Here is an 18,245-nt window from a genome sequence, read left to right as displayed (position 1 = left end):
TGGCTAGCCAGTTTTCCCAACACCATTTATTAAACAGGGAATCCTTTTCCCATTGCTTGTTTTTGTCCAGTTTGTCAAAGATCAGATGGTTGTAGATGTGTGGTGTTAATTCCAAGGCCTCTGTTTTGTTCCATTGGTCTATATCTCTGTTTTTGTACCAGTACCATGCTGTTTTAATTACTATAGCCTTTTAGTATAGTTTGAAGTCAGGTAGCATAATGCCTCCAGCTTTATTCTTTCTGCTCAGTATTGTCTTGGCTATGTGGGCTCTATTTTGGTTCCATATGAAGTTTGAGGTGGTTCTTTCCAGTTCTGTGAAGAAGGTCAATGGTAGTTTGATGGGGATAGCATTGAATCTGTAAATAACTTTGGACAGTATGGCCATTTTCACAATATTGATTCTTCCTAACCGTGAGCATGGACTGTTTCTCCATCTGTTTGTGTCCTCTCTTCTTTCCTTGAGCAGTGGTTTGTAGTTCTCCTTGACGAGGTCCTTCTTGTCCTTTGTTAGTTGTATTCCTAGGTATTTTATTCTCTTTGAAGCAATTGTGAATGGGAGTTTGCTCATGATTTGGCTTTCTGTTTGTTAAAAAAATATGGAACACTTCACAAATTTGCATGTCATCCTTGCATAGGGGCCATGCTAATCTTCTCTGTATTGTTCCAGTTTTAGTATATGTGCTGCCATGGCGAGCACAAAATGATTACTCCTTAGAAGCCCACTATCTAATTGATTTACGCATGACTATTAAACAATGAAATGTCAGTGTGTTATAACAAAGATGCATGCAAAGAGCTATATGAGCATGTATGAGAAAAAGAGCAGTGCTTTTTGCAAGATAGAGAAGGGCTCGCAGGAGAAGTGAAAGTTGAGCTAAGCCTTGCAAGATGGAAAAGCATTTGCCAGACACGAGAGAGGAAAGGCTTCCAGCAGCAGTCCCTTTGTGAACAAAGGTTCAGATGTTTACATATACATGGATTACCTTTAAGCTCTGAACTGGCAGGCTGTTTCTATTCTGGAACCACATCCCCAAAGCCTTGTCTCCTAACACTTTTAATGAAAACTTTGTTGCCTTCTGGTACTAAAAACCGATGGATGGATGGATGAATCGACGGACGGACGGATGCATGGATGGACGGATGAATGGATGTTGTAAATAAGCAAAACTGATATTTTTCATATTTTCATTTTTTCTGTCCGATAAGGCAATGTCATATCATTAATGCCTTTGATTTTTAATTTATCTGTTATGGACCTTAGAAATTGATTGAGAAAGTCTCAGTGAAAGCAGTTAGATCTGGGCATCTTCTACCTAAGGGCTCCTGTTCTCTTCTTCTGGCTCGTATAGACATAGTCCTCACAAGGCCACTGGAAAATTAAACTCCTAGAGTGGGTTCTGGTTCTCACCCTGTAACTGAGCCTGGCACTCTCACTCTGCAGCCCTTTTAACCTCTCTGTTGAGTAGACCTCTACTCTGCTTTTCAATGATCACTCATTTTCTCTGTGGCAGTCACCTCTTCAGAAGCATATTAGAATTGGCACCACTCAGATTCAACACAGAAAAAGGAGCATCCCCTTGTATCTCCTGGCCTTATCCCATGGTGAATGCTGTGTGCTCTGAAAAATATCCTGGTTCTAATGCCATTATAGAATGCCTTGCAGAGACCTGGGTGTGCCTCTTAGGTTCTGCGATTTGGGTTGAATCCGTATTCTCATGAGCCTTCCAAATGCATTCCCACTAATGATTTCTGAATTTGTACTCAGGAGGTCCCTTGGGGGAATATTTTCTCACCTGTGTTCCAGTGGCACTGCTTCAGAATTTCTGTACTCAAAGCCTCCCTATTCTATGTCTGCTACCCTGATTTGAGCATGTGTTCCCCAAGATTAAAAGCTATATGTTCCTGGCTGAGCACAGTGGCTCACACCTGTAATCCCAGCACTTTGGGAGGCTGAGGCAGGCGAATTCAAAGTCACAAGATCGAGACCATCCTTGCCAACATGGCAAAACTCCATCTGTACTAAAAATGCAAAAATTAGCTGGGTATGGTGGCACACATGTGTAGTCCCAGCTACTTGGGAGGCTGAGGCAGGAGAATCGCTTGAACCTGGGAGGCGGAGGTTGCAGTGAGCCGAGATCATGCCACTACACTCCCGCCTGGTGACAGAGCAAGACTCCATCTCAAAAACAAAAAAAGTTATATCTTCCTTAACTCTGGATTCTCAGCCCTTAGCATAGTACATAGCATATGGTATCTACATCTACCAAAATTAAGTTTTTCTAGTCCATAGAAACAAAACATTAAGTTGTCTGACAACAGTCAAAATAAAGTTAATCAAGTGGACTGACTTTATTTCTCTTATTTTCATCTAACTGAAACCTTAGTCTCACATGTACACTCACTTCTTGTCCCCCTTCCCTGCCTTATTTTCCTTTGTAGTACTACTTTTTTGAGACTAGTGTCACTCTGTCACCTAGGCTGAAGTGCAGTGGTGCAATCATGGCTCACTGCAACCTCCACCTCCAGGGTTCGAGCAATTCTCATTCCTCAGCCTCCCAAGTAGCTGGGATTATAGGCGAGTGCCACCATGCCTGGCTAATTTTTGTGTTTTTAGTAGAGACAGGGTTTCACCACGTTGCCCAAGCTAGTCTCAAACCTGTGGCCTTGAGTGATCCTCCTGCCTCAGCCTCCCAAAGTGCTGGGATTATAGGTGTGAGCCACCAGGCCAGGCTTTCTTTGTAGTGCTCTCTAATGTATATTTATTTTGTTTACTTTCTGTCCTATTAGAATATAAATTCCATGAGGACAGGGATTTCTTCTTCTTCTTCTTTTTTTTTTTTTTTTTTTTTTTTTTACTGGTGTCTCTGAAGAGTGTCAAACAATGCTTGTTATAGAATAGGACTTGAGAAAATCATTGATAAGAAAACAGTTTCAGCATATACAAATGCAGCCTTAACATGGCATGCATGTCTAATAGGAGAAAGTACTGCTTTTTGCACTTTTAGGAAGCATACCACTCTTAAAGTTATAGGTGGCTTATTTTCATTGAACATCATGTGAACTGTTTTCTAAAGCTTCAAAGTGAAATACACAATGAAATAGTTCTAATCACATAAGCTATACTTCATTTTTAGGTTGCAAGTTTATAGCAACGAATATTGATTGAAATCTGTTTTGTGCCAGGCCATGCATTCAACACGAACTTAGTATATGCCCTCAAAAAGGTTATAATAGGAGAGATGTACAAGTGCTGTGATTGTGCTAGCACAGAGTTCCACCACCATACGTGGGAGACACTTCTAACCCGTTACAGAGAGATAGGAGGCAAGTACATGTGATGTCAGAGGAGGCTTCCTGGGATAGTTGACACCTATATTGAAATCTGACATTCAAATAGAAATTAGCAGGAAGGTAGTAAGTTCTCTGTTCTTTAGAAACCCACTGTCTAATGGGGCAGACAAATAGCACAAGCAACCAACCCTAACATACTGTGTTATAAGAGAGATACGGTCACGAGTGCTCACTGAACATAGATGAGGAAGAGACTAAAGCCTTTGGATAAAATAGAGAAAACATCCCAGGGAAGGTAAAACGTGAGCTTGGTATTGAAAAACAGGGTTATGTTAGACAGAAGAAGTGGTCTATGAGGGAATGGAGACAAGAACTGGCATTAGTGGGTTTGCAGGGAGTTATGAAAAGCTAAATCATAGAGCAGAAATGCTAAGAGATAAAGCCGGAGGTAGGCAAGAACCAAATCTTAAAGGACCTTGAATGCCGTGCTAAGGAGTTTGAAATTTATTCCAGGAGCAGTGAAGAAAATTATGATGATCTGACCATGGAGATTTTTACCCAGACCACACCGAAATGAAATGCCATTAAGTGATTCAGTTTAGCATTTTGATCTGAAACAAAAAACAAAAGTATGCTGGAAAACATCAGAAAGAGACTTGAGGATTGGGAAAAGAAAAGAGAAATGAAGGCAGTGACATCGAGTTTTTCTGCTACAGTTTGGGACCTCAGTCTTTGCCTACTTGGCAAAGAGATGGCCAGTGTTGATTAAAGGGCCAGTGGAGCTGAGTCTGTCTTCCAGGTTCTGATGGTCTTCACCATAGACTTATCGGAGGCATGTACTCCTTAGTATTAATCAGGATGTTAGAAAATTTCTCCTTGGGTGTACTTGGGACTATCTTTAGTGACACTGGTGTTGAGTAGATTAATAGTTACCCAGATGTTTTCTTCAAGCCAACATCCCAGATGTTCCTTGGAGCTACATTGAGACCAAAAAGAGCAATTCAACAACTTTTTTAAAAAGAAGAATGTAGTTTTGAAACTGAGAGATACATATGTAAGGTTTATTATGACTAGTTCCTTCTACTTTTGTGTATTTTTAAATTTCACAATAAAAATACTTTTAAATAGTATAGTACCCAAGAAGCTGATAATAATAACTCAAGTATCTTTTTATCCTCATTAACTAAATTTATTTTCCTTTCCTACAACATTAGGCTTAATTCTTTAAATGTGCTACTTACATGATACTTTAAAAGTACGTATTTTATTTGTACAGTAGTCTAAGAACAAAGCAATATAACATGTATGATATGTTACAAATAAGAACATACTGCTGGCAGCCACAAGAATGTATGTATTATCTGTGCAGGTTAGGGAGAGCAATTTATAAAATGCCATTGTATAGTATAAATGTAGAACAAATTAGTATAAACATAGAAAATATAGATTCCTTTTTTTTTTTTTTTTTTTTAGTGGCACTAATTTTTAGGAACAGTATTTCTTTAGACCCTTAAATTCTTTAACAGGCTTTATAAAAGATACCCAACATATCTTCCCATTCTTCAGAATGCTGTTGAACGGTGGTATGGAGAGCCAGCGTGTACAACTCCCATCTTGAAACTTATGGCAGAACTGATGCAAAACAGGTAAGCAGTGTGACAGGCAGTGAGAAAAACAATCTCCTATTAGCAGAAATCTCCAACAGTCAGACTTTCCTTCTTGATTTGTGTATTTTCAGGGTAGTTAGCAAGAGCCCAGGAACCAAGACTTAAGATGATTGGTGAAAACAGAATTGGAAACGTAAGATTGAGGTCTTTTGAGAGAAAGTAGTATACTTGGTGGTCTGTGGGGACTTCGGGAAATGGAAAAGAAATTGGAAGACTACAACCACCATTATTTAAAATATTCAAAGGCACAAAATGGAGGAGGCCAGCTATTTTAACGATTTCACTGCTTAAATGCAATTCTATATAATTTTAAAGCAGGAAAGAAGTTTAGAGGTCTCTGAGTTGAGATGCTTTATTTGATGGATAAGGAAAATGATTCTCACAGCAATTCATGGGAACCTAGTTTGCCTCAGAAGCTCTGGGAATTATTCCTGCTTTCACTTCGAAGCTATGCTTCTTCCTCTATGCCAAGATGCATGTATTTGGTTGATTTATACACTCCCAATTTTCATTGAAAGAGCAACTATAATACTTCTCTGAATTTGCCCAGTTGACCTTGTAATTTGCATAGACTGGCAGAAATTCAAATATTCTGCATATAAATGTTAACAAAGATGTAGCGAAAAGAGAATATCTGGCAATGAGCTAATTGGGTTTTAAATATGTCATTGTAGATATGGCTTAGCACCAAATTACCTGTCACTTAGCCATCCTGTTTCATCAGTTCCCCTTTGTAGACTGTGTGTTTAGTAGGGAGGTATCCAGACAGGGAAAGGGTATAGGTTGCAGCTCTAATTTGATCTCTGGTGCTGAGTTTTTCACAGCAATCATTTAAAATGTTTACCCTAAAATAAGAGGTGGAAAAATACCTTGCAAATAAAAATAATGTGAGCATCATTTATTTTAACACTGTTCATTTTTAAAAGCCACTTTCATAGGTGCCTTGAATATTAAAGGAAGGTTGACTATGTCTTTTATATTAGAAATCTAATTTCTTTTTAAATTATATTTTAATTTTTTCAGCCAGAAAATTGATATTATATGTTACTGATATAACATTTAATATTAAAGGAAGGAAACCATTACATTGTATATTTATAAAGTATTTTATATCAGCCATAGGCAAATGATTTTTTTTTTTTATTTTACTTTAAGTTCTGGGACACATGTGCAGAATGTGCAGGCTTGTCACATAGGTATAGGTGTGCCACGGTGGTTTGCTGCACCCATCAACCCGTCATCTAGGTTTTAAGCCCCACATGTGTTAGGTATTTGTCCTAATGCTCTTCCTCCCCTTGCCCCCACCCCGTGACAGCCCCCAGTGTGTGATGTTCCCCTCCCTGTGTCCATGTGTTCTCATTGTTCAACTCCCACTTATGAGTGAGAACATGCAGTATATGGTTTTCTGTTCCTGTGTTAGCTTACTGAGAATTATAATTTCCAGCTTTATCCATGTCCCTGCAAAGGACATGAACTCATTCTTTTTTATGGCTGCATAATATTCCATGGTGTGTATATGTGCCGCATTTTCTTTATCCAGTCTATCACTGATGGGCATTTGGATTGGTTCCAAGTCTTCTCTATTGTAAATAGTGCTGCAATAAACATACATGTGAATGTGTCTTTATAATTCTTTGGGTATATACCCAGTAATGAGATCGCTGGGTCAATTGGTGTTTCTGATCTAGATCCTTGAGGAATCACCACACTGTCTTCCACAATGGTTGAACTAATTTATTGTCCTACCAATAGTATAAAAGTGTTCCTATTTCTCCACAGCACCGCCAACATCTGTTGTTTCCTGACTTTTTAATAATTGCCATTCTAACTGGCATGAAATGGCATCTCGTTTGTTTAGTTTTTCATTTCTCTGATGACCACTGATGATGAGCTTTTTTTCATATGTTTGTTGGCCGCATAAATGTCTTCTTTTGCAAAGTGTCTGTTCATATCCTATGCCCACTTTTTGATGGGGTTATTTGTTTTTTTCTTGTACATTTGTTTAAGTTCCTCGTATACTCTGGATATTTTAGAACTTTGTCAGATCGGTAGCATACAAAAATTTTCTTTGATTCTGTAGGTTGCCTGTTCACTCTGATGATAGTTTCCTTGACTGTGCAGAAGCTCTTTAGTTTGATTAGATCCCATTTGTCAATTTTGGCTTTTGTAGAAATTGCTTTTGGTGTTTTTATCATGAAGTCTTTGCCCATGCCTATATCCTGAATGGTATTGCCTAGGTTTTCTTCTGGAGTTTTTACTGTTTGGGGTTTTACATTTAAGTCTTTAATCTATCTTGAGTTAATTTTTGTATATGGTGTAAGGAAGGGGTCCAGTTTCAGTTTTCTGCATATGGCTAGCCAGTTTTCCCAGCACCACTTACTAAATAGGAGATCTTCTCCCCATTGCTTGTTATCATCAGGTAGTTGAAGAGCAGATGGTTGTAGACGTGTGGTGTTATTTCTGAGGCCTCTATTCTGTTCCACTGTCTTATATATCTGTTTTGGTACCAGTACCATGCTGTATTGGCTACTGTAGCCTTGTAGTTTAAAGTCAAGTAGCATGATGCCTCCAGCTTTGTTCTTTTTGCTTAGGATTGCCTTGGCTATACGGGCTCTTTTTTGTTTCCATATGAAATTTAAAGTAGCTTTTTCTAGTTCTGTGAAGAAAATCACTGGTAGCTTGATGGGAATAGCATTGAATGTATAAATTACTTTGAGCAGTACAGCCATATTCACAATATTGATTTCTTCCTATCCATGAGCATGGAATGTTTTTCCATTTGTTTGTATTCTGTCTTATTTCCCTGAACAGTGGTTCATAGTTGTCCTCAAAGAGGTCCTTCACATTCCTTCTAAGTTGTATTCCTAGGTATTTTATTCCCTTTGTAGCAATTGCGAATGGGAGTTCACTCATGAGCTGGCTCTCTGCTTGTCTATTGTTGTATGGGAATGCTTGTGGGTTTTGCACATTGATTTTGTGTTCTGAGACTTTGCTGAAATTGCTTATCAGCTTAAGGAGTTTTTGGACTGAGATGATGGGGTTTTCTAAAAATACAATTATGTCTTCTGCAAACAGAGACAATTTGACTTTCTCTATTCCTACACTCTTTCTTTCTTTCTCTAGTATTGGCAAAAACTTCTAATACTATGTTGAATAGGAATGGTGAGAGAGGGCATCCTTGTCTTGTGCAGGTTTTCAAAGGGAATGCTTCCAACTTTTGCACATTCAGTATAATATTGGCTATAGGTTTGCCATAAATAGCTCTTATTATTTTGAGATATGTGCCATCAATACCTAGTTTATTGAGAGTTTTTAGCATGAAGGGATGTTGAATTTTATTGAAGGCCTCTTCTGCATCCATTGAGATAATCATGCGGTTTTTTGTCATTGGTTCTGTTTATGTGGATTATGTTTACTGATTTACATATGTTGAACCAGCCTTGCATTCCAGGGATGAAGCCAACTTCATCATGATGGATAAGCTTTTTGATGTGCTGCTGGATTCGGTTTGCCAGTATTTTATTGAGGATTTCACATCAATGTTCATCAAGGATACTGGCCTGAAATTTTCTTTTGTGTGTGTGTCTCTGCCAGGTTTTGGTATCAGGATGATGCTGGCCTCATATAATGAGTTAAGAAAGAGTCCTTCTTTTTCTATTATTTGGAACAGTTTCAGAAAGGATGGTACTAGCTGTCCCTTCCTTCAGGTTCTCTGTCTCAGGGAAATGGGGGTTTTGTCTGTAGACCCCTGACTGGGGCTGTTACCTTTCCTTCAGAGATACCCTGCCCAGTGAGGAGGAACCTGGAGAAGCAGTCTGACCACAGCTACTTTGCCACACCCAGCCCAGACCTCCCAACCTTCTTAGCTCTGGAAAAACCACCTACTAAAGGCTCAGTAATGGCAGACGCCCCTCTCGCCACCAAGCTCGATTGTCCCAGGTCAACTTCAGACTGATGTGCTAGCAACGAGGTTTCAAGCCAGTGGTTCTTAACTTGCTGGGCTATGTGGGAGTGGGACCCACTGAGCGAGACCACTTGGCTCCCTGGCTTCAGCCCCCTTTCCAGGGGAGTGAACTGTTCTGTCTCACTGGGGTTGGGTTCCAGGCACCACTGGAGTATGAACAGTTTCCTGCAGCTGGCTCAGTGTCTGCCCAAACAGCTGCCCAGTTCTGTGCTTGAAACCCAGGGCCCTGGTGGTGTAGGCACACGAGGGAATCTCCTGATCTGCAGATTGCAAAAGCCATAGGAAAGCACAGTAATCCAGCTGGGTAGCACATTCCTTCATGGTTTCCCTTGGCTCAGGGAGGGAGGTCCCTGGCTCCTTGCACTTCCCGGGTGAAGCAATACCCAACTCTGCCCCACCCTGCTTCTGCTCATCCTCCATGGGTTCAACCCACTGCCTAACCAGTCCCAGTGAGATGAACCGGGTACCTCAGTTAGAAATTCAGAAATCACCCGCCTTCTGCATTGGTCTTCCTGGGAGCTGTAGACTGGAGCTATCCCTGTTCGGCCCTCTTGGCCCTTCCCGAGATGATTGTTTGTTTGTTTGTTTGGGAGTCTCGCCCTGTTGCCCAGGCTGGAGTGCAGTGGTGGGATCTCAGCTCACTGCAACCTCCCGCTACCCGCTACCCGGTTCAAGTGATTCTTCTGCCTCAGCCTCCCAAGTAGCTGGGATTACAGATGTCTGCCACCACACCCAGCTAATCTTTTTGTATTTTTAGTAGAGACAAGGTTTCTCCATGTTGGCCAGGCTGGTCTTGAACTCCTGACCTCATGATCCACCCACCTCGCCCTTCCCAAAGTGCTGGGATTACAAGCATGAGCCACCACACACAGCCTAGATGATTCTTATCTAGCACAGTTGTCTTAAGAATTACCTTGTGAAATTTTGTTATTTCAGAAAATGTTATCTTGTCTATATTTCTCTAGAATTTAATGCAAATTATGTATATGCATTTCTTTAATCAGAACTTGTATGCCAACAATCAGATGTTCATAATAATATATCTAATACATAATCATTATACTTAATACTAAAGCATTTTGAAAAAACATGGAAAAAGCAAAAATATGTCTTATTCTTGGTAAGCGGGTCTTTAGCAATGTCTTGCTTTTTAGTAGTTTTTGTTTTGCTAATCCTTTTTTTTTTAAATGCCACTATTTCTTAAAAGCCAAAGCAATGTTTAAAAAGCAAATATTATGTTAGGAGGTCATGTTAGTACTTTACCCTGTTCATACTGTTTCCCAACCCCAGTAGGAACCAGGGAAGGAAAAATGCTCTCCATGAACTTCTGAGATTTGCTTCTCTTTACTTAAGTTGTATGCAGTGGAAACTAATGTAATTTAATGTGTTTGAAATATGTTTGAAGTATCAGGTAATTCATTACACATATATGCAGTATTTTTAAAGTACTGGATTTCCTATCCATCACTTTAGAATTTGTTTTAAAAATGTGTATGAGGCACTGTAGGAAATCTCAAATGTAAATATATATCATTATCCAAGTATTTGTATAAACCTAGACACTTGGGATGTTTTATTATTATCCATCTTCTAGTTGGCATGAAAGAGGCAAGAAATCTGTGATAAAGAATGTCGGGATATCATTTTGACAGATGAAAAATGAACTCTTTGAAAATAATTCTTTTTTTTTTCTTTGAGACGGAGTCTCACTCTGTCTCCAGGCTGGAGTGCAGTGGCGCAATCTCAGCTCACTCCAACCCCCTCCTCCCGGGTTCAAGCAGTTCTCTGCCTCAGCCTCCTGAGTAGCTGGAACTACAGGCACGTGCCACCATGCCCAGCTGATTTTTTGTATTTTTAGTAGAGACAGGTTTTCACCGTGTTAGCCAGGATGGTCTCAATCTCCTGACCTCGTGATCCGCCCACTTCGGCCTCCCAAAGTGCTGGTATTACAGGCGTGAGCCACTGCACCCAGCCAAAAATAATAATTCTTAGCTGTCGTAGTATCTTTATAGTGAAGAAATTAGCATACATATTTTATTAACATTTTTATAAAATGGAGTGGACCTTTAAGAGACAATTGTGCTGCTGCTACTTCTTATAAATGAAAATGCTAGACATTTTAAGTCTGTTTGGTTTCTTTATCTGCACATATAGTCAATTTTTTTCTATATTTCTTAGATCCCAGCGTTTGAATTTTGATGTATCATCTCCTAATGGAATTCTTCTCTTCAGAGAAGCTAGTAAAATGGTTTGCACTTATGGTGAGTATCCTTTTCCATATGTGTTTCTGCAATATAGTTTTATCTCTTTGGAGGAAAGAAAGATGTTAGTTATTTTTTTCTTTTGAACCTTCATATCTTTATGAATTTGTGAACTGGGTAAACAAGTGCAAAAAGCCAGATAGCTATCATATTGGCATCAGGAGAAGTACGCAGCATGCCTTTGACTAAATCATGCCTGACCAACTTGATGAATTTCTTTTGGATAAAATTGCAGTGTCAGTAGATGAGGGAATACACGAGATAGAATATCGAAAAGTTACAGCATATTCAAAATTGCTCAAAGTTACATCAGAGAATTTACTATGTTGATTCAAGAAATGCTTAAACCAGAATGTCACTGAATTGTGGGAAAATATCATTGTAAAGAGCAGTAAATATTTTATTACAGGGGACTTTTGGGTACTGTACCTCTAGAAGCAGAGTTCTATAGTAAAGATTGTCCTATTCAATTATAGTCCAAAATTTAGTATTTGGTTAGCAGTTTGGGCTTTACAGCTACCATAAACCCTAATACTTGCCAATTCTGACACTGTCATCAGTGAAATTCTCTACTCTCTGAGACCTTTATGTCGATAGGGAATGGAGATAGGATAAATAAAAATCCTCTGTGTTCTGCTTTGGCACACAGTGACTGAATGTCAGCTGAGCTGGGCTCTGTGCAGTGCACTTCTCCTTGAGAAATGCTTCCCTGTGTCCTTTTTTTCCCTGACTGTTCTTTCCCAAATCAACAGCAAACTCTTAAGTACATTTAGTCTTAAAAATTACATGTGAATCTCTTTTTTGTTTTGTTTTGTTTTGAGATGGAGTCTCACTGTGAAACCACACTGGCCAGTGCAGTGGGTGGCGCAATATCAGCTCACTGCAGCCTCCGAGTCCCAGGCACAGATGATCTTCCCATCTCAGCCTCCTGAGTAGCTAGGGTTATAGCCACGCCCCACGCCCAACTAATTTTTGTATTTTTAGTAGAGATGGAATTTCACCATGTTAGCCAGACTGGTCACAAACTCCTGACCTCAAGTGATCTGCTCACCTCAGCCACCCAAAGTGCTGGGATTACAGGCATGAGCCACTGCACCCAGCCGTGATTCTCACATTTCTTTTTGAGTACCTAGAAACAAATCTTACAAAATTTTATGCAGTCTCTATTCTAATTCTGTGTGTTTGTTTATGTGTTTAAGAACAACCATTAGAAGCATTACTTTTTTTTAAGTAAAAGCCTATTTCTAAAAAGAAAAAAATGGGTGTTTTAAGTTGTTTTACCTCATTTCAGAACACATTCTGGGGCTCTGATCTGTATACATTGTCAGCCTCCATTAAAAAATACTTTATTTTAATTGCACATCTGCTCGGTAGAATTGAGATTTTTCATGTGTAAAAACTAGAGAAACTATATAGGACAGCAAACTTATACTCATGTGTAAAAACTGGAGAAACTATATAGGACAGCAAACTTATATGACAATAGACACATTAAAATCATATAAAGTGGGCCAGGCTCAGTGGGTCACGTCTGTAGTCCCAGTACTTTGGGAGGCTGAGGGGGGTGGATCACTTGAGGCCAGGAGTTCGAGACCAGCCTGGCCAACATGGTGAAACCCTGTCTCTACTAAAACTACAAAAAATTGGCCAGGCGTGGTGGCACGTGCCTGTAATCCCAGGTTCTCAGGAGGCTGACGCAAGAGAATTACTTGAACCCAGGAGGCGAAGATTGCAGTGAACTGAGATCACGCCATTGCACTCCAGCCTGGGCAACAAGAGCGAAACTCCGTCTCAAAAAATAAAATAAAATAAAATAAAATCATATAAAGTGAAAATACTTTGCCTCCTAGAGTTAAAAATGGACCCCTTTAAAAAATATTCTAAATACAATTTGCCATACTTTCTGTGTATATCTAGTTCTTTTCCACGTTTTATCATGTAAGATGTATGTCTGGACCTTTTTTCAAAAACAGCATGGTATATTAGAAAAAGCACACTTTTCAGATTTAAAAGATCTGAGTACTAATCCTATTACCAATACTTATCAACTACATAACCTTCAGCTAAAATACTGTATATACCTCTTTGTGGTTAGCTTTCTCTTGTATAAAACTAGGAATTCTAAATATCTACTGACTTACCTGCCTAGTTGTGATTAAGAAGGTTAACTGAGCTATTCTGGTAAAAGGCCTGGCATGGGAGGTTACGTGGAATAGGTACCCCCTGCTTATGTCTCTCCTTGTCCCAAAGCCTTTCTCTTATACCCACCAAGTTAGCCTTCTTTGGACAGGGGTTCAACAACCCATGTCATCGTTTTGCTTAGCAGTGCTTCCTGTTTGGACCACTCTGCCCTGCTGCTTCTCCCAGTAGCCAGTGATGAGTTTTTATTTCCTTACTTTTTTAAAGGAAATAAATAGCACATATATAAGAATCTCTTGGTAATCAATAGAACTTTATGCATATGTTAGATTCCTGCTACCAGTCACAGTTGTATCATTCCTACCCCTTTTTCTAGATCTTTCTTTTCACTAAATGTGTTTTTTTTCCTTTGGGGCTTATTTCCTGTTGCACTGGGGCTGTTAAGGGAAGTGAGCTTCCTCTTCCAGCATCACTGACTTTCTAGGACAGAATATACGTGCAGTAAGTGACACCACAAGGAATCTCACAGAACAATGCCAAATCTGTGGGCTTCAAAAGCCATTTTGTTCTCTGTTGGGTTGTCTGACATAGAAAAAAGCATTGCAGCAAAAATTGAGCAAAATGACTATGTGAGGATTATACTGGAGGAGGAAGAAGAGGAGACAGGGAGGGAAATGAAGGGATAGGAGAATTGAAGTAGGGTGGGGGGAGACAAAACCTTCAAAGCATTCTTGCAAAGAAAAGCCAGCAAGGAGTTTTCTTACTCAGAAGAAAGATGAGATTAGAATAAAGCTCTGCTCCTTGATTTAGACTAATAGTACTCGCAGCTTTCATTTTGTTATCAGCTTTTATAGTCCTATATTAGACCATTTATCATACATTACCCTGTTGAATCCTCAAGGTAGGTATTATATGCTACTCACTAGTTATATGACCTTGGTTAAGTTGCAAGCCTCTCTTGCTTCAGTTTCTTGTTAAATAGAGAAAATACTATGTACCTCATAACATGCTTGTAAGAATTCAAGTAGGTAATGTATGGAAAGCCCTTAGACCAGTTAACGACTATGATTACTGTTAGGAATAAATTGAAACTCATAGAGGTTAAAAAATTTGTCAAATATTACATAGCTGGCAAGTAGCTGAATTGGAGTTTCATTCAGTCATACTGACAGTAGTCTTTTCGTATTCTTTACTGCCTCCTGTGAGTTGCCAAAGTAAGATTTTACCATGGATATTTATGATGAAGCAATGTTTTTTAAAGTATGGTGATTTCTGTCTCAAAGCCTGAAGGAAATCAAAGGTTCAATGAAAAAATGTCCTTGAACTGTGTCACCAGTGACTTTGACTTTGATACATAAACTTTACATAGAATAATAGAAAAAAAATGTCTCTTAACCTATACTAATTCTCTTGCTGGTCCACATCAGTCATCCGATTTATCTGTCTTTACCTTCAGTAATGCTTTATTATCCATGCTTTTACCTCTGGCAGTTCTCATGTGCACATTGGAGGGAGATGTAGCTGCCATTCAGGAGTCTAGAAGACAAGGGAAAGAGTGGCTGGGAGGGCACAGAAGAGCCAGCATTGTTTATTTCTTTGGTAAGCTGAGGTGAAGGAAGGGGAAGCCAGTGGAGCGAAGAAACCAGAACATTCTGTGATCCCTTCTGTTTCCATCCTCACTGGGTTCTTCTCTGATCACCTCTCATGAGCAGTTTTGGGGAGTAGTCAGTGATCAGGCCGTGCAGAGAGGGAACGACTCATTTCCAAATGCAACTGACTTGTTAGGTATTTTGTGAAATATCTCCACCTCACTGCTCTGTGAGACTGGCAGAAAAATAATACTTTTGATATGCTGTTTTATTTATCTGCAGTCTGTCATGATATACTTTGATGTAAGTTTTTAATTTTGCTTCTGCTCTCAGCTCCTCTTGCCGTTACAGCTCAGGGTCAGCAATGAGGTTAGCCACAGTAGCACAAAACAATTTCCTGTTTGTGCAGCCCAGGTAACATTTGGATGAGGATTAAATTTTACCACATTTTCTACTAGCCCAAGCCTATTATTTCTAATGAGTTTTAAATTGCTTCAAGAACGTGTGCTTCAAAACTTAGTGCTCTGATCCATTCAGCCAGAGCAACTTAATAAATTTCTTTCTTAAATTTTTGGTTAAAATGTTGCATGCAGTGTAATAAATGTTATTACTTTGGAAACCTACTTCTCAGTTTTAAGAACTGGGTGATTTTTATGTTCAATTTCCATTTGTCTCATCTTTCCTTCACTTTGCCTCTGGGTCCTGGTATCTTTAGTGACATCTGTTGGTTGAAGAGTGCACAGAAGGGAGAAATAATGATTGTTTTCATAAGACTGGCCAAAACAGAACTGCCTTTATTCCTTCCTTAGGTACCTGATTTAAGAAAGCTCATGTATAAAGAGTCTAAACTTTAAAAATGGTTAGTACACACTATGATTATTCACTGTACATAAGAATTTACATCAGGGTTCTTTTAAGCAGTATATGCTCTGGGTATATGTAAGGTATAGCTTAATATGCATACATTGAATTTTAAAGTGTTATACAAGCCACCGTTACTCGTCATCACCTGGATAACCGGCTATTGGCTTTCACGCTGGGTTTTGCAGAGCTGTAGAGGGCTGGGAAAGTGCCACATTCGCCCTCCAGAAAAATGGGGAGAGAGGACCACTTTGCCACTTTGACCAGAACCACCCAGCTATGTAGTTACACTAGACTTGTTTGTAAAAGCTATCACCTGTTAGGAATTTTTTTTAAAAAAAGAGGATGAAAATCACTTGCACGTACTGTTAGACGTGTAGTACGAATGGAAGGTTAGGATTGTATACAGGCATACCTCTTTTTGTTGTACTTTGCAGGTGTTGCATTTTTTATAAGTTGAAGGTTTGCAGCAACCCTGCATCGAGCAAGTACATCAGTGCCAGCCTGTGTGCACTGTGTGTCTCTGAGTCACTTTTGGTAATCTTCCCAATGTTTCAAACTGTTTGTTATTATTATATATGTTACGGTGGTCCGAGATCAGTGATCTTTGATATTACTGTTTAATTGTGTGAGGATACCATACCACACTCTTAAACATTGGTAAACTTATTACATGTGTGTGTTCTGATGGCTCTTCTCTGGCCACTCCCCATTCTCTTCCCCTCTCCTCGGGCCTCCTTATTCACTGACACAGCAATATTAAAATTAGACCAATGAATAACCCTACAGTGGCCTCTATGTATCCAAGTGAAAGGAAGGGTCATACATCTCTCACTTTAAATCAAAAGCTAGAAATGATTAAGCTTAGTGAAGAAGGCAGGTCAAAAGCTAGGCCTCTTGCACCAAACAGTTTGCCAAGTGGCGAATGCAAAGGAAAAGCTCTTGAAAGAAATTAAGAATGCTACACTAGCAGACACACAAATGAGGGGGAAAAAAAAAGTGAAACAACCTTATTGCTGGCATGGAGAAAGTGTTAGTGGTCTGAGATCAAACCAGTCATAATATTCGCTTAAGGCAAAGCCTAATCCAGGGCAAGGCTCTAGCTTTATTCAATTCTGTGAAGGCTGAGAGAGATTAGGAGGCTACAGAAGAAAAGTTGGAAGCTAGCAGAGGTTGGTTCCTGAGGTTTACAGAAAGAGGCCATCTCCGTAACATAAAAGTACAAGGTGAAGCCGCAAGTGCTGATGGAGAAGCTGCAGCGAGTGATCATGAAGATCTAGCTAAGATCATTTTTGATAAAGGTGGCTGCACTAAACAACATTTTTCATGGAGACAAAATGCTGCTGGAAGATGCCATCTAGGACTTAAAGAGCTAGAGAGGTAGTGAGTGCTTGGCGTCAAAGGATAGGCTGACTCTCTTGTTAGGGACTAATGCTGACAGTGACTTGAAGTGAAAGCCAGTGCTCACTTTGCCATTTTGAAAATCCTCGGACCCTTAAAAATGATGCTAAATCCACTCTGCCTGTGTTCTAGAAATACAGCAACAAAGCCTGAATGACGACACATCTGTTTGCTGCATGGTTTACTGACTATTTTAAGCCCACTGTTGAAGCTCAGAAAAAAAGATTCCTTCAAAAGGTTACTGCTCACCGACAGTGCACCTGGTCACCCAGGAGCTCTGATGAAGATGTGCAAGGAGATTAATTAGTTCTGCAGCCCATGAATCAAGGGAGTAATTTTGACTTTCCAGTCGCATTATTTAAGAAATACATTTTGTAAAGCTGTAGCTGCCATAGACAGTGATTCCTCTGATGGATCCGGGCAAAGTAAATTGAAAACTTTCCAGATAGGATACACCATTCTAGATGCCATCAAGAACATTTGTGATTCACAGAAGGAGGGAAAAATCAACATTTAGCAAGACTTTGAAAGAAGTTGATTCCAAGCCTCACGAATGACTGAAGAGTTCAAGACATCAGGGGAGAAATTAACTACAGATGCAGCTGAAGCAGCAAGAGACCTATAATTGGAAGTGGAGCCTGAACATGTGACTGAACTGCTGTAGTCTCGTGATAAAACTTGAATAGATGAGGAGTTACTTCTTCTGGATGACCAAAGAAAGTGGTGTCTTGAGATGGAATCTACTTGTGGTAAAGATGCTGTGAACATTTTGGTGAAATGACAAAAGCTTTAGAATATTACACAATCTTAGTTGATAAAGTGGCAACAGAGTTTGAGAGGATTGACTTCAGTTTTTAAAGACATTCTCCTGTGGGTCAAATGCTATCAAACAGCATCATATGCTACAAAGAAATCTTTTATGAAAGGAAGTCAATTGATGCAGCAGATTTCATTGTTGTCTTCTTTTAAGAAATTGCCACAGCCACCTCAACCTTTGGCAACTACCCTGATCAGTCGGCAGCCATCAATATCGAGGCCAGACCTTCCACCAGGAAAAAGATTACAACTCACT

At 39.5% G+C, this 18,245-nt stretch overlaps 1 protein-coding gene and 1 non-coding gene across 5 annotated transcripts in view; one reads left to right on the top strand and one right to left on the bottom strand.

Annotated features, from left to right (window-relative positions):
* RANBP17 (RAN binding protein 17) overlaps window positions 1-18,245 on the top strand; it is a 318,395-nt gene that overhangs the window by 229,549 nt on the left and 70,601 nt on the right. For all 4 annotated transcript variants that reach the window (XR_012515307.1, XM_074390456.1, XM_039460716.2 and 1 more), the window contains 2 exons: window positions 4,830-4,937; window positions 11,101-11,183. Coding sequence is in view for 3 of the 4 variants with exons in the window: in XM_074390456.1 (XP_074246557.1) it covers window positions 4,830-4,937; window positions 11,101-11,183 (191 nt within the window). In the remaining variant the exon portion in view is untranslated. The remainder of the gene's footprint in view (window positions 1-4,829; window positions 4,938-11,100; window positions 11,184-18,245) is intronic.
* LOC120360477 (U6 spliceosomal RNA) lies at window positions 591-697 on the bottom strand. The gene has a single exon (XR_005576965.1). It is a non-coding gene; the product is annotated as a U6 spliceosomal RNA (small nuclear RNA).

This window comes from Saimiri boliviensis, chromosome 20 (genome assembly GCF_048565385.1).
Source record: "Saimiri boliviensis isolate mSaiBol1 chromosome 20, mSaiBol1.pri, whole genome shotgun sequence".
Taxonomy (NCBI): Eukaryota; Metazoa; Chordata; class Mammalia; order Primates; family Cebidae; genus Saimiri; species Saimiri boliviensis.
This window is presented reverse-complemented; position numbering and strand designations above follow the sequence as displayed.